Source organism: Taurulus bubalis (assembly GCF_910589615.1).
Source record: "Taurulus bubalis genome assembly, chromosome: 17".
Classification (NCBI taxonomy): Eukaryota; Metazoa; Chordata; class Actinopteri; order Perciformes; family Cottidae; genus Taurulus; species Taurulus bubalis.
This window is the reverse complement of record NC_136605.1, coordinates 3,414,103-3,429,937: the sequence shown is the minus strand read 5'-3', so window position 1 is coordinate 3,429,937 and position 15,835 is coordinate 3,414,103. Positions and strand designations below refer to the sequence as shown.

At 44.1% G+C, this 15,835-nt stretch overlaps 2 protein-coding genes across 3 annotated transcripts; both read left to right on the top strand.

Annotated features, from left to right (window-relative positions):
* The first annotated feature begins 425 nt into the window (after positions 1 to 425).
* LOC306749931 (serine/threonine-protein phosphatase 4 catalytic subunit B) lies at positions 426 to 5,801 on the top strand. 2 transcript variants are annotated; one of them, XM_079233286.1, is made up of 9 exons: positions 426 to 552; positions 1,221 to 1,479; positions 1,629 to 1,680; positions 1,790 to 1,840; positions 2,667 to 2,768; positions 2,866 to 3,039; positions 3,189 to 3,315; positions 3,838 to 4,027; positions 4,752 to 5,801. In XM_079233286.1, exons 2-9 carry the CDS (start codon positions 1,370 to 1,372, stop codon positions 4,879 to 4,881), a joined length of 936 nt encoding a protein of 311 aa, XP_079089412.1. In that variant the 5' UTR covers positions 426 to 552; positions 1,221 to 1,369; the 3' UTR covers positions 4,882 to 5,801. The 2 variants fall into 2 exon arrangements, with proteins under 2 accessions (XP_079089412.1, XP_079089413.1); XM_079233287.1 differs by lacking the exon at positions 426 to 552 and adding an exon at positions 1,007 to 1,125.
* Positions 5,802 to 6,827: 1,026 nt separating this feature from the next.
* Positions 6,828 to 15,462, top strand: aldh3b1 (aldehyde dehydrogenase 3 family, member B1). Its single transcript, XM_079232620.1, has 10 exons — positions 6,828 to 6,895; positions 8,158 to 8,328; positions 8,510 to 8,620; positions 9,140 to 9,260; positions 10,511 to 10,596; positions 11,677 to 11,758; positions 12,149 to 12,541; positions 13,579 to 13,745; positions 13,826 to 13,925; positions 14,875 to 15,462. Exons 2-10 carry the CDS (start codon positions 8,167 to 8,169, stop codon positions 15,060 to 15,062), a joined length of 1,410 nt encoding a protein of 469 aa, XP_079088746.1. The 5' UTR covers positions 6,828 to 6,895; positions 8,158 to 8,166; the 3' UTR covers positions 15,063 to 15,462.
* The last annotated feature ends 373 nt before the right edge of the window (positions 15,463 to 15,835 follow it).

The window sequence follows — 15,835 nt, the reverse complement described above, 5'->3', positions numbered from 1 at the left end:
CCTCTTTAGGAATGCTTACGTATAAACAAATACAAGTACTTTGGTGTTTTAGTCTGGTGTTTTTTTCCATAACAAAAGGTCCATTTCCTTTTCATAGAATAGATTGGTATATCCAGTATTTAAGAATACAAGTAACAGCGAGACCCAAGATGTCTCCTTCTCCTTTGAGGAGGCCCTTCTCCTGGAGGATCCAGGTTTTCCTGCACATGTATCATTCACCAAGTGAAGGCCAAACACTTAAATACATTTTGTACCGGAAGGGGGACTTTAATTCACCGTTAGCTGCATCGTTCATTCCCAAGCTTCCTCCATTCACTGACCTGTGAACTGTCTTCTCCACGCACTCAACCCCCGCTGCTGCGCCGAGCGATGCGCGCGCCTGACACCGGAAGTTACGGTCGAGTCGTTGGCGTTCACGAGCACGACAGGAGTGAACCGGCAAAGACGACAGACAGTTACCGGGGGGGGAAGAAGAGGAGCCGGTGGACCAATTCCCTGGAATGAACCGCGTAGATGTGTGCTTGTCGCCGCTCTGATCTCACCCACGTCCCGGTATGTAGGCCGCCCCGGTTTCCGTCGAGTTATCGCCGTTGTGTGATCTGTTTTTGATCGCTGTAGCTAGCGGGAGCTAGCTAGCTTGCCACATTTAGCCAGTGTTGACGCCGTCCGGTGCCCCGACAGCCCGTTGGTTAGCGAGCTAACGCACGGCGTCTCGGCCGCTAAGCCGAAACGCGTTTCTTCATCTCACTAACGCACTAAACGTGTGCAGTTTCCCCGGGAACCGGTTGATGGACGTTAGCGTTCGCCGTTGGGGACGCGTTTCCCAACCAAAATGGTCGGCGAAGTTATCAGAAGATCAGTTGTGTTCGCTGACGTCGTTAGCAGCGTTGGAAGCTAGCGTGCTAACGGTTAGCTCGCTACTTAGCTACGCCCTTAGGCCTCACATTCCTGGGCGAATAACGTCAGTTTCCTCCGGTGCATTGTTCAGCGAGACGTCCGATACACGAACGACGCAACGCGGATCTCCCGTTTTCCTGATTAAAATAACCACATCGTTTAGTTAGCGACTCAAATTCAAGTTACAAGTAGTTAGCCAACGTTAGCTAAACCCGCTCCTCCGCTAAAGTAATGAAGTCATTGTTGTTGCCTCTTTATTAGATGTCGTTGTTGAATTTGTTCCACCTTTTTAATGGCTGTTCTTCTTCCTACCCCCATTGCAGTGACCTATTCTGAACATCCCGGCAAGAGGCGTCCAGGCGTCAGAGGGCCTGACTAGTGTCCTGGTGTGTCGCGGCTGTCCGGGGAAGAGAGCCGGTTCTTGAGCTGACCCCGGCGTGAGTGACCATAGTGTGCGTGGGCAGCTCTCCCTATGTGTGTCACAATGGGGGACATCAGTGACCTGGACCGACAGATAGAGCAGCTCAGACGCTGCGAGCTCATCAAAGAAAACGAAGTCAAAGCACTGTGCGCCAAAGCCAGGTAATGCCTTACTAGTGTCTCATCAGACTTTTTGAGTATACTACATATTTGTCATACAATGCATGCAACATTTGATGTCAATAACACCTCTACCCTATGAAATAAGTTACAAACAGGAAGTTGACCTCTTTCTCTGTGTGTATTTTCAGAGAGATTTTGGTCGAAGAAAGCAATGTTCAGAGAGTAGACTCTCCCGTCACGGTAAGTCACGTTTTCTTTTGGCTCCTGTATGCTTTGGATTGAACTAAAAGTTGATTAAACGTAATGTTTCTCATGTTTGTTTGTTTGTTTGTTTGTTCTCCCCTTGTAGGTGTGTGGTGATATACATGGTCAGTTCTATGACTTAAAGGAGCTGTTTAGAGTAAGTTACTGTTTACACACTACTCACTGCAGACTTTTTGGCCTTTACTTGCTTAATGCTTTTTATTCTCGGAGTAAAAGCTTAGAAAAATCTCCTCCACTCCGGGAAGGAACAATCTTGTAACGTGCACATTAATTGTGTGAAAGACGGGAATCATTTTGTCTGTGTCTTTGGTCGTCACGTTTGTATTTCAACGCGTATTCTTAACATTATTAAGTGCAACACATTGAATGTACAATGCTGAATGGCTGCCCTAAATAATGATTAGTTGCTTGATTATCATGATACTATTATCATAATCACAAACTGATAATTGTGTTTTGAAAATGTCATCCTTTGCTTCATCGCAGATGGTTTTATAACGTCAGCAATGTCCTAAAAAAAATTTGTCCGTCCTCCATCTTTAAAACACCATTTTAATGCAAATGTTATATTTGGTCAAACACAATTACAGCTGCAGTTAATTATGACACCCCGTTGAATACGTCAGTGCCACTGTTCCCCCAGAACTTCTGCTGCATCTAAATCATATTGTACTAAGTGTAAAGGGAGGTTTTTGTTCATGGGATTTGTCGGCAGAATGCTCACGTCTGCTGTGAAGTGAGGGGTCGATGAGTCTTGTGGCCTGGTGGGTCTTGCAGACATGCTTTAGTAGCCTGATAGAGCCTGTTTGTTCTCTGTATTTGGTAGCAGCACTCCTGGCAAACCGGTGCTAGGCCAAGCTTCATACAGGTCCAGTCCTTCTGTAAATGCTGGTGGCATCAATGTTAATGCATTTACATAAACACTGTGTAACTATGTGGTTTTGATTCCTTTCACACGACAGGTGGGTGGCGACGTCCCAGAGACAAATTACCTCTTCATGGGTGACTTTGTGGACCGAGGCTTCTACAGTGTCGAGACATTCCTGCTTCTGCTAGCTCTTAAGGTACACTTGATATTTAAAAAAAAGGTGTTTTGGAGAAAAGCTTTCTTGAGGTCTTAAGAAATGAAACCACCCATGTGCTCATCTCTGTGCTCCACAGGTGCGCTATCCGGACAGGATAACCCTGATCCGAGGAAACCACGAGTCCCGGCAAATCACCCAGGTCTACGGCTTCTACGACGAGTGCCTCCGCAAGTACGGCTCGGTCACAGTGTGGCGGTACTGCACGGAGATATTCGACTACCTGTCCCTCTCCGCTATCATTGACGGCAAGGTGAGAGGACATTTCATTTCGACACATGAATGCGGGAAATTGCGACTCCAATGTGTCGGCGGTGTTACTACTCAGCTGGTGGATTGACTTCTTTCCATCCTGTGAGTGTCATCAGTTGAGTTGACCCCCACCCCTCCTTTGTCCCTCAGATCTTCTGTGTGCACGGCGGCTTGTCTCCCTCCATCCAGACACTGGACCAGATCCGGACCATTGACAGAAAACAGGAAGTTCCCCACGACGGCCCCATGTGTGACCTCCTGTGGTCGGACCCTGAAGGTATGCAGCCATCCTGCTGTGCCTTTTTAGATGCTGAAGAAATCACCCACATGTCTGTGATGGCTCATGGAAACAATTTGGCATGGTGATGGGAAAACTTGGCGCCGTGGGAGACATGTAGCAATCTTTTTCAGAGTTCACAACCGTCTCTGTCAGGCCGTGGTTGTCTTTTCAATGTGACGTTTGTCATTGGATGTGGCAGATCGAAGCCTGTGTGTCCACACTTCAATGCCACCTGCCTGGTCGGACAGGGATTGGATATATTTTGTCGATCAAAAGAACGCCTGTAATTTGGTTGGATATAAACTTTTAATTTCCCCCCCAAAAAATGTAAAAGTAAAGTTCCCTTGTTATCTTGTTTATGAGGATGACGACAATGTAAGACATGCGTATGATGAAGTCCCAACGCTCTCTGAGCTCACAGACTTGACAGTTGAGGCGAGCTGGCGTGGCCGCAGAGAACAAAAAAGACGAGCTTGTGAGCTTTACCTGACTGATTTTCTCCCTCCCTTTCTCCCCCAGACACCACCGGGTGGGGGGTGAGTCCCAGAGGCGCCGGCTACTTGTTCGGGAGCGACGTGGTGGCGCAGTTCAACGCCGCCAACGACATCCACATGATCTGTCGAGCGCACCAGCTGGTCATGGAGGGCTACAAGTGGCACTTCAACGAGACGGTGCTCACCGTGTGGTCGGCACCCAACTACTGCTACAGGTATGCCGATGCAGGAAAACACACATTAGACGCCACCTTAGACAATGGCGTTGGAGTATTTAGGTCACGGTTACAAACACCACTTCAAAGATGCATCATCAGCTATTTAGCATTGCCAGATATCTGTAATCAAGAATGTCTACTTGAAAGCACCAGATGGGGACAGACATGAACAAACTTTATTGACGTTTGTCTCATTTTTACAAATGTGTGGATTCCTCAGAGTACAGTGGGCCTCTGCCTTCTCCATTCTGCCTGTATGAAGTTTGATACATTTTCATTGCGTTTGTTGCTATTTCAATGTTTTTGGTAGATTTGCTGTGTAACTTTTATAGATTATTCCATTTGATGTTGTATTTCAGTGGATTTCCTTGAGATTTATAGATATAGAATAATGCTTCATTGTCTATGAGATCTTAATTTTTAACGGCAATTTTGCCTTTTGAATGTAAGATTTTTACACTAGGTGAGGATCAAAATCATGTTTGTTTTTTCCTCCATTGCTTCTGCATTATTCCCTGAGCAGTGATAGGGTTTAGTTTACTTCCAATGGATGGAATGGCTTGATGATGGAATGGCTTTTTACCTTTCAAGAGACCAGGCACATACATTTACGCCCTATGGTTGAGGGGGTATGATGAGTTCTTCGCAGCCGGAGGTCTTGTTTTCTGTAATATGAAAGTGTCCTAACCCGTCCTCCGTCTCTCTCTTTCTGGACAATCAGGTGCGGCAATGTGGCGGCCATCTTGGAGCTGGACGAGCATCTACAGCGGGAGTTCATCATATTCGAGGCGGCGCCGCAAGAGACCAGAGGCATCCCCTCCAAGAAGCCAGTAGCCGACTATTTCCTGTGAAGTCTCTCCGAGCGGACAGCCACGATGTGTCGAAGAAGGAAGAAGAACCGACCTCCGGTACCATTTCACACCAGCCGCCCTCCTCCATCACCCTGTCGGACTGAACTCAAAGCAGTTAGACACACACAAAAACCGCTAAACAAAACCGCCCTCCCCTGGCTTCAGCACGAGAGCTGGGATTTTGCCGCGCTGCCCGGAGGCTGGCAGAGCGGTCACTGTGAAGGGAGTCGGGGCGAGGTGGACACTGGGCCTCACGACTGTTGTCACTTCTCCTCCATCGTTTCCTTTCTCCCCTCGGCCTCCTTTTCCATTTCTCCTTTCGCCCGCTGTAGATACGACACTCTCCCTCCTCGACCTGAGCTTCACCACTCTTTGTAGTATTACTTTTTTCCATGACAAAACATTGTCATCTAGTTTTTAGAAGTATCTGGAAAGAGTTTTTTTTGTTTGTTTTTTTCTCTTTGTTTTTAAATATTTGCAGATAGGAAGTGGAACAAATGTATCATTTCAAGGGAAACTTTAGCTGATTTTCAACCAGCCTCTGTGTAATGCTGTGTGTGTGGAACCGTGATCTCACACACACACACACACACACACACAGCTGGTTTAAAATTGGCAACGTTTCCCTCGAGTAATTCCTTCTAAGCATACATTTTCTTTGTTTTTGATTTTTGTATAATTGTTGCTGCCAGGATTAAATGCAAGATGACGTTATCCCCCTTTTTTGCTCTTATGTTTCTGTTTAACAGCTTTGTGCGTCACTATTTAACACACCATCGCTGCTGCTGCTCAGCGGCCTCACTAGCACCAGGCATAGAGTGGCTGAGAGGCGTCACTATATTCATCGTTTTCTCTCTCGATTCCTTTTAATCTACAAATCACTGTAGGTCTGTCAATTTTGATATTGTGAGAATAAAGTTTTTGTATCGATGCAGTTTTTTCAAGTGTTTTAATGAAGCGCGCATAACAACCACGGCTACGCGCTCGCGGTGTAGCGGGTCACTGTCGATCCGTACGGAAGCGTGTGGACCTCAGATACATTACAGTTTAATGTTGAGCATCAAATAAAGTTTTACTGACGATCGTCATCTGCCAATATTCTGTAAAATATGAGATCGGGACATAATTTATGTTTCTCTGGTCATGTTGCACTGTAAACAACAACTAGCCAACAAACGTCTTCCTTCAGTTACTTATGAGGCGCTCTGCTCAGTGACGATCATAACGTTATCAAGATGTGTTCAAATGTAATCTCGTAAAATGTAGTGCTGGTGAGAAACTTGAATACACAGTAGTTTGAAGTAAATCTTTTCGCAACCACATGAATAGATATTAAAAATGAATTGAGCTGTATTAGCTCTAATAGTACATCATTTAAACTACCAATGATGAGATTTGTTTATCCATAAAAATGTAATCTTTTATTTTCTTTGAGTTGTGTTTTAATGAGGAATAAAACCCACTATGAATGACTAACAAAGTAAATTGATAACATTTAGGATTGCTGATGGTTTAGGGACTTAAACAGAACAAGTTTTATAACGCAAGAGGAAATTTTGCTGATAAATATCCACCCGAGCTATTAAAAGCAAAATAATAAAATGGAGTGCACATTTAACATTTAGTTAAAGACACACAAACAAGTCCCGCCTACATGTGTGAAGAATGAGAAAAGTTGATCCATATTTAGAGCCTTGTATTATATTCCATCATATTTTTTTAATATTTCCACTGCAGAAATATTCCCCAGGAGGTGGGAACACATGAAGTGCGTAAGGTGTCCCTGTGTCCCCGCAGACGGTGAAAGCAGACCTGGTGGCGCTCTCACCTGACTCGTCTGAAAACCGGTTTTTCTGGATCATAAAAGCACTCCCCGTCCCTCCCCTCTCTCTCTCCCTCTCTCTCTCTCTCTCTCGCTCCCATTTCCAACCGGCACTGAAGTAAAGAGACACCCCTAGAAATACCTGCTCTCTGTCTTCGGTGTGTCGTTGGCGCGGGACACAAAGCTCAACAGGTAGATTGACACATTTCTTCTGATATAACTTTTTTGAATGAGCTCGTTTGTAATGTGTGATGTCATTTTATTAACGTTACACGTGCGTTTCTCGTTTGGTCGCCGCTGCATTAAGTGTTAAAGCTTCTCGCAGCATGGATAATAAACGAGCCTCCCCCGCACGCTCCGGTTCAGGTGATTCCATTCACTTCTTTTTTTGGCTCGGCCTGCTATTTAATTTGTATTGTTTTAGGTAATATGAGGCTTTTCTTTATCATACTACCTATAGGAAGGGCTGGGTAGTAATCATAACTTAATCCTAATGTATAACCAACAACAACATAATCTGGATTCCTTTATCACATGACAAAAAGTAAAAGTAAGCATAATCCCCTAGATTGTGGAAATAAATGTGCAATCAGATCATATTTGCTTTGTCATATTACTTGACTACATTATAATTATATTTTAAAGGAGCTGTATTTAACATTCTGAAAATAAATATAGCAGCAAACAACGATTAACTATGTAAAAAGCATTTTGCAGTCCAAACTGTGAGGTCATAGACCCAGCAGGGGTCGCCACGGTCACACGTATCTGTCTCCACTGAACAGGGAACCTGAAGATCATCCTGCTGACACGTCGGCTCAATCCTCCAAAAGGATCGGGGGTTTTGTCACGGCGTTAAGCTTTTTGAAAATCAAAAAAAATCATTTACTAAATTAACATTGAGCTGTATTGAAGAAGACTTGAAACTAGAGATTGAGACAAACTCATGTTTACAATGTTTACTGAGGGAATAAATCAAGAGAGAAGTAGAGTCGTTTATATAGACTTCTATATCAACATCCACTGATCGGGAACCACAGGCCAAAAGACCACGGAAGCATGAAGACAAAATCCTTCACACTGTATCGAGCTGCCAACATCAACTCTGCAGAGCGCACACGGCAACATCCACGCGGGTGAATGTCTCGTTGGCCTCAACACCCGTCTGTCACACACTTAATGTGCACAGCCAAGCATGACGTCGTCCCACTGAGACGATCAACTGCTCCACAGGGCTGCATCCATTATCTTTGGGAGATACTTATAAGCACACTTAACATAGGCAACAAAATATTTATTATTCAACTAATGCAAGCCAACTAGTGTCAGAAACATCTCCTTCATATTCAGTGATCTCAAGTCAGTATTGTGATTTTATATCAGCAAAAACAAACCGTCCCAGTCTTTGAGATGTGTCTTCTGAAGTGGTCTGAGAGGTGAGGTGTGTGTTCCAGGCTGACAGGATGGACACGCAGAAGCAGGTCGTGGACCGGTTGCGCTCGGTGTTTCGTTCGGGCGTCACCATACCGGTGGAGTTTCGCTTGACTCAGCTGGCCGGCCTCATGTCCATGATCAAAGAGAACGAGGAGCAGATTCTAAGTGCACTGCACAAAGACCTCGCAAAGGTACAAGACACACACACACACACACACACACACACACACACACACGTTAACCACCTTTCTAACTGCTTATTGTTGAGTTTGCATGTTTTAAGGCGCTCATGCACACATGCAGGGTGATTGGAGCGCTACGTCACATGACTTGTTTACATGAGGCCCTAACCTTCTTTTTTCTTGTTGTCAGCCCAAATTTGAGGCCATCATGTCCGAGGTTGACATCGTGGTCAACGAGCTGCACTTCACCATCGCTAACTTGACAACCTGGATACAGCCGGAGTATGTCTCCAAAAACCTGGTAGGTAAATCAATGATTTATTAAACTGGGTGTTGTAATATACATTATAGGGTTCAAGAACATTTTATTTTATTATTAGCATTATCTATCTTTTTAGAATTAGTTTTTATTGTAAAAAGCTGTCCATGGAAATGTCTTCATATTATTTTTTAATGACAAACGGTACAAAGAAATCCAAAGATTTTTAGTTCACAAAGCTAAAGGTTAACATGATGCCGGGCTCCTGCTTGTGACCCAGCAGTGACTCAAATGTGATGCGGCTGGCAAACCCTGGACACACAGTTGAGCTGTGTGGTGAGATCACAGCCAAACATGATATTTATATATATTTTCAGCCATTGCTGAATGTGTATTGCACCTCCATAAAGTCGTTGAACTCACAATGAACAGATTTAAAAAGAATAATACAAAAAAATCCTGACTTTTGACCCTTTTCATGATTTCATCAGGTTTATTTTTCTTCATTTCTTTTCTTCTTTTTCGCTGTATTAGACATTTGTAATCTTTTGTCCTTTTCAGGCCACAAAGCTGGATGACTGTTTTGTGCGGAGGGAAGCGTTGGGAGTGGTGCTGATCATCGGGCCCTGGAACTACCCTCTGCATCTCCTTCTCCTGCCTTTGGTCTCAGCCATTGCTGCAGGTATCATAATCACCAGAATAAATACTGTATGATTGTACCACTCTATCTGTGTCTTTTAGGCTGAACGTTAAAGTGGTCACTCTAGTTAACCTTTTAAAAACTGAGGTGTTTTTTAGGATTCTGCTCGAAATAACATACCCAAACTAAAAAGGGTGTATCTGTGCAACCACAAGGGCTATTTTAATACTGTTGTGTTATAATAAAGGCAACCCATATGAGCTTTTGTTCAGATGTGTAAATATTAGTATATATGTTACTGGTTAAGAGTAAATAAAGATTGAAACACAGCAAAAATAGACGTTTCAGGTCCGTCTCACCCTATAGGTGCCATGGTGCTTAAGGGGCCCAGAGAGAAAAATCCACTCCCCTTGGAGGCCCTTCAGCTCCATGGAGCTTTGGGGCCTCATGTATAACAAACAGAGTGAAGATCAGACTTGAATGCAACAGGTGGACAGAAACAGGAAATCTGACATACGATCACAGTTCAGGTTGTCACGGTGAACTTGTTCACAAACGCAACTTCAGTGTCAGTCCAACATTCCTCCTCTTTTTGCTCCTCTTTTGGTCTCCACCGCCTCCTGAGGACGATATCGGTCTCTTGCGTTGCTTAATGCTTTGGCTAAAGTTGAAGGGTTTCCTGCTAAACTGCATTGTGCTCACAATGATCAAAACCCAAATTCCTAGAACCTGATAAGATTCTTGGATGATAAAACGTTGTCACAAAGAGTCCTGGGAAACATTCTGTTCTCGAGAGGACAATATCATATCTTTTACTAAAAACATTCATTTCCTCCTGTAAGAAGTTATTATCGGTTCTCATTCATCTCTTTTGAATCCACTAAAAGGACGCCCTTAAACTGCTCCAGTTCAATGTGTAGAAGTCAGGCGGTCTGAAAAAGCGTAGCCTGGAGCATTCTTAGTAAATGTGGCCTTTCATCAGAGAGTGACAGTAGAGGGCTAAGGAGCTTCATTTGGGTTTAAAACGGCATTAAACCACCTTTTATAAAATGTGAAGAAGTAACTTGTGTCAAGTCGATCACTGCTCTCTTCACTGACTCAGGTTTCTTCCTCTTTTCCCTGTGAAAGTTTTTTTTAATATCTTTATTGGGGGGCGTTTTTCCTGATCCGATGTGAGGTCCCGGGACGGGATGTCATGTGTACAGATTGTAAAGCCTTCTGAGGCAAACTTGTATTTAATGTTGGGCGATACAAAATCAACTGAATTGAATGATGCTCGTGTCTCCAACTAGGAAACTGTGCGGTCGTCAAGCCGTCAGAGGTCAGCGCCCACACTGACCTGCTGATGGCGGAGCTCATCCCCAAATATTTGTCTCAGGTAAAGCAACCTTTGTTTTTTTCGGGTGTTTCTTGTTAAATCTATGAATTCAGTTACAATCTAAAGTGCTTGATACTACTTCTGTAAATGTGGTTTCTATCCAGAAACTATGTAGGGCTCAGTGCTCAGTCCAAAAGTAAAACATGAAATACAATTTGATTACAAATATATGTATTAATTTCCAAGATTCCCAACATGTTTTAATCTCATTAAATACCCTGCTTTAATCCGTATGTGTTGGAGTTTAGCCTTTTGAAAACTAAATTTTTCACTGTGGTCAAACACATTTAGCATAAATTAAATTACATTTGTATAACCACAATAACACAAAATCATACTTTTCCCTTTTTTTGGGGGGGGGGAGGATGATGATGTTCATATAATATGACGAGATATTCAAAGCTTCATTCAAAAACCTCGATAGACACTTTGACTGTTAAAAAAAAGTTCTTTAAAACTATCCAACAACACTGAAATACAGGTATTACAGAACCAAACTGCTTTCACGTAATTGGTCTGTAGTGTCATTGGGGTTGGAACCGAGTGAGTCTAGTCACAAATAAGCAACCGTTTGTTCCTGCAACAGACGTGTAAATGTCGGCTAGACGAAAACAGGCTGAACTACTTGGTGGAGCAGTGGGGAAAGTCTGCAGTTATCTTTCTGTAAAACATCCTTACGTGTGGCACTCGGTGCATCGGACTCGGCCAGTTGTCATGAGAGCCAAACGATGCTCGGTTATTAAGGCAGAAAACAAATTAGAAAGCCCAGATGTGCAGAGCAGTGAGAGTTTCAGTGCATGTCCATGTTGCATAACCACTGAAAACACATCAAAACAAGAAGGTTGGGTGGGGGCCGCGCCCTGAGGAAGGCCCGGCAGCCCAAAACACGTCATGAACAAGGAAGAGGAGTTTATCACGTGGTTGATGTCCCACTATCTGGGCTTTCTGTCGTGTGTGTGTGTGTGTGTGTATATATTTGTGTATATAATATAAGACATTAATTCATAAGCTACAAATAAATGGTGATAAATTGGAGCTTGGCACATTGACTCTGACACACTGAGACTCTCTTTGTGGCAGGACTGTTACACGGTTGTTCGAGGCGCAGCAGAGGAGACCACGACACTTCTGCAGAATCGCTTTGACCACATCTTCTACACGGGTAAGAGCCTCTGGGATGGATCAGGTTGTGGATGTAAAAGTATTTCTATTTATATATGCATCCATAAGATAAGAAAATCACAAATGCAACAAATCTAAACTATGTTTTACATTCTTATGACTCTTTTTTTAATATTACGGTTACACAGTCTCTTTGTTTGTTCATTTCCCCCCTGAAATAAATCTGTCTATAACATCTGTATTTCGATGTGAAGCCGGACAGTGATGTAAATAAAGCTCTGTGCTTTGAATCCAACACACTTTATAATAAAACACAAATGATGTGCAAATCAATCCAGTCAACTGGCTTTGTGAAACCTGTAAAATCCTCCGTCCATGTTCATGCTCGCCAGAGGATGAACCCTTTCCACTTTGGACACTATCTTTTCAGGTTCTCAGACTGTGGCACGCATCGTCCTGCGGGCGGCCTCGGTCCACTTGACCCCGGTGACCTTGGAACTCGGCGGCAAGTGTCCGTGCTTCATATACGGCCGGGTGAACATCGCGGCCGCCGCTCGCCGCTTGGTGTGGTCAAAGTATTTCAACGCCGGCCAGAGCTGCGTGGCTCCGGACTACGTGCTTTGCTCGGCCGCCACGAGGGCCGCCCTGCTGCCCGCGCTGCGCCAGACCCTAGAGGAGTTCTACAGCAAGGACCCTCAGACCAGCCCCAACCTGTCCCGCATCGTGTCGCCCCGGCACTGGACCCGCCTGATGGAGCTGCTCAAGAGGTCCGCTGGCAAGGTGGTGCTGGGAGGAGAGAGCGACCAGCAGGACAAGTACATCGGTGGGTTCGCGTTAAACTTCAAAAACTGTAGAATGTGTGTATATATAAAATGTATTATTATTTGTTTTTTAAGAATAGCTTTTGTATTAAGTATCGCTGTCCAGACTTTAGGTTTACTTTAGTGTCCCCGGCTGATGAACCCGTATTCGTACATTTATCTCAGAGTGGCGTTTAAGTGAGCATGGATGAGGGTGGCGGAGAAGTAACAGTGGCTGTAATGTAGTGTAGCAAGTGTAAAGATGAGACTATGGGGCCTGCATTACCAGTTTAAACTGATCCATCAGGTCGAGGACTTGAAAACGGAAAGATATTTAGTGCTCTACTAAATTGGTCGAGAGGGCAACACTGTGGCATAAAGAAGTTCAAAGTTACCAAATTAAATGTTACTTTCATGAAAATCCTTTAAAGTTTTAATCAGACAGCAACTTACGGTTCTGCCGAGTGAAGCCGATGTGGAAGTGTCTTAAAACTTGCATTCTCTCTACTGTCCACCAGGGGGCGACTCCTCTGGTTGTATAGAAGTCTATATAAATGACTCTACTTCTCTTGATTTATTCCCTCAGTAAACATTGTAAACATGAGTTTATGTCTCAATCTCTAGTTTCAAGTCTTCTTCAATACAGCATGATGTTCATTTAGTAAATTATGGTCATTTAGAGTCAAACAGACCATAAAGCAGGGGACGCTTCAGGGCGGGGCTGCAAGGTGATTGACAGGTCACTGCAGCTACGGTGTCTCTGTCACCTCTCAGCATTCCATATATGGTAACCTCCGTTCATTGGTTGCCAAAAAAATAACATGATGACGCCGAAGTCGCTGAACCCGATTTATACCAGTGAGTGTAGCTAAAAATCTGAAACGCCTCTCTGTATGATAACATGGTTATTTAGTCTGTAGGATAATCACTAATGTTCTTTCTGGATTGAAAAAAAAACCGTAAAAATCTGGATTTTGTTGTGTATTTCCATTTTTTTGTCTCCTAAATATTTGGGATCATGCAGCTGTATGATGATTATGTCTCTCACGTCTTCCGTCAGCCCCCACGGTGTTGGTGGACGTGTCCGAGGACGACGCTCTGATGGCGGAGGAGATCTTCGGCCCCATCCTGCCCATCATCACCGTGGAGTCTCTGGAGGAAGGCATCGCCTTCATGAACCGCCAAGAGAAGCCGCTGGCCCTCTACGTCTTCTCCGACGAGTCCTCCGTAAGAACCCGGAGCGCTGCAGCGGCGCTGAGGACCTGTTGTCTCCTTGTTTTTGACGTTGTCCTCCCCTCTTTCTGAAGGCGGTGAACACAGTTCTGGAGGCGACCAGCAGTGGAGGGTTCTGCTCCAATGACGGGATCATCCACATGTGCCTGCCGACCCTGCCCTTCGGAGGTGTAGGTAGGTCGTGACTCGGCACAGAGCTCCGCCCACTTCCCCGTTTCCCAAAGTTTCCTCCCAGCTGGAGAGCTGTGGGATTCAAGGAACTGTAGGGCGCTATTACAAAGGTTTTGTGTCTTCATGTCCTGGGCCAACCGAAGAGGACCTGATTAATTACTAAACGCTTACTTTCTAAATACTATTTTTATTTATTTACACGCTTCACATACTTTGCATTTTTTATTTAATTTTCTTAAAGGTCTTATATGTAACTTTGTTTGCTGCTGCCACAACCACATTTCCCCTTGGAGATGAATAAAGTATCTCTCTATGTAGAAGTTGTGGCCACGCTGGCAACCAGGCAACCAGCTCGTTGCTGAACTAGTAGTCAATATTTTAGTTGATCCCTTTTGAATTGTGCCATGAAGAATTCTAACATGCTAATTATCGCCATTTCACACGACTGTCTAACGGGATAAAATAATGAAGCGATGACATTTTTGGACAGACGTGGGTGAAAACCGCAACTTGACCGGTTGGTACAACCGCGAGGTGCTAATTCTAATCGTTCCTAAAATGAACCGCTATAAAATGATTGGCCACATTCTCACGGGCAAAAGCTAATCCAGCAGACGAGATCGGGTTCTGGATGCTCGGCCGACGAACCGACATGGATAATGACAATTACCTAATGCGGACGCAGACATTTTGCTTCAGGTCCACTTTCTATATTCTGGCTGGAACCCATGGTTCAAGTTCACGCCTTCTGTATGAAACCATGATGTCAAATCTTTCAAATGAAGCTACAAATGCCTCAGGGCGGATGAATGCTGGTCATTTTACCTTCAAAGGCCTTTTTAAAGATGCTCTCCAAGTCATTTGTAGCATGTTGTGATAACATGTAAAGAGGCCGGAACGTGGAAACTTCCGTTTGTTTTGTGGGACTGACGCTATGTTTCCCTCCTTCCAGGGATGAGCGGGTTCGGCAGCTACCACGGCCGCTGGGGCTTCGAGACCTTCAGCCACCGGCGGGCCTGCATGCTGCGCGGCTGGACGCTGGAGCGGCTCAACGGGCTGCGCTACCCGCCGTACCGAGAAGACAAGCTGAGCTGGCTGCGCTGGACCACCTCGGCTGAGAGCAGCTGCACGCTCATGTGATGGGAGAGGAGACGGAGCCTTTTAATACTCACTCTCATACTCATGTATATGTTTGGGGAAATTCAACTGGAAATGGGATTAATCATTCTTTATTTATTTTCTTTTAATATGTTGGGAAGTTATTGCCACATGCACAGTGCTTTCAGAATATATCCCACTTTATCTCAAGGCAGTGTTTTATAACACAATTTATTGATAAAGCCATTTTACTTTCCTGCCTACTTTCATCCTCTTGCACTGACATTTGTACAGCGTTATTGTTTTTAATAACCTCATTCGATTGTCCTTGTACAGTTGTTTTTTGCTGTTTGTTAATTTTCTCTTGGTGTCGGCTGAGCTTTAAGTGTGTTGTGTGTTTTGTAGTGTTTTCATGAAATGCTGTAAATACATTCTACTACTACTCTGATAAAGCTCTGAAAGTCTCCATTCTTCTGCAAAAGAACGAACGCAATAAGTCTGTTAGTTCGCTGTGGGCCGCAGGACACTTAGAATATGTTGATTTGCAAAACATCTTTAAAGCCGAATCTCGTTTGGTTCAAACTTGCCGATGGAGCACAAGCAACCAGTCAAACGGCAGCTTGTAAAGCCCCGAGGCAGGTTTGTGATTTTGGGCTATAGAAAATCAATTTAATTCAATCATAATTCCTGCTCAACAAACAAAATCCTACTGAAGTATTGATTTAAGAGTTTAATACAGTTCTAAAGTATGGTCGGTTTATTTGTGGGTAAGAGTTAGTTCCTTAAGCTTCCCCCAAACCACTGTTTTTCTTTTC

Excerpts from the sequence above, each read along its gene's own strand:
- LOC306749931 (XM_079233286.1), top strand. The coding sequence starts at position 1,370 with ATGTGTGTCACAATGGGGGACATCAGTGACCTGGACCGACAGATAGAG. Across the intron at positions 3,040-3,188 it reads CCGCTATCATTGACGGCAAG|ATCTTCTGTGTGCACGGCGG; the intron begins GTGAGAGGACAT and ends TTTGTCCCTCAG. Across the intron at positions 3,316-3,837 it reads CCTGTGGTCGGACCCTGAAG|ACACCACCGGGTGGGGGGTG; the intron begins GTATGCAGCCAT and ends TTTCTCCCCCAG.
- aldh3b1 (XM_079232620.1), top strand. The coding sequence starts at position 8,167 with ATGGACACGCAGAAGCAGGTCGTGGACCGGTTGCGCTCGGTGTTTCGT. Across the intron at positions 9,261-10,510 it reads GGTCTCAGCCATTGCTGCAG|GAAACTGTGCGGTCGTCAAG; the intron begins GTATCATAATCA and ends GTCTCCAACTAG. Across the intron at positions 12,542-13,578 it reads CCAGCAGGACAAGTACATCG|CCCCCACGGTGTTGGTGGAC; the intron begins GTGGGTTCGCGT and ends GTCTTCCGTCAG.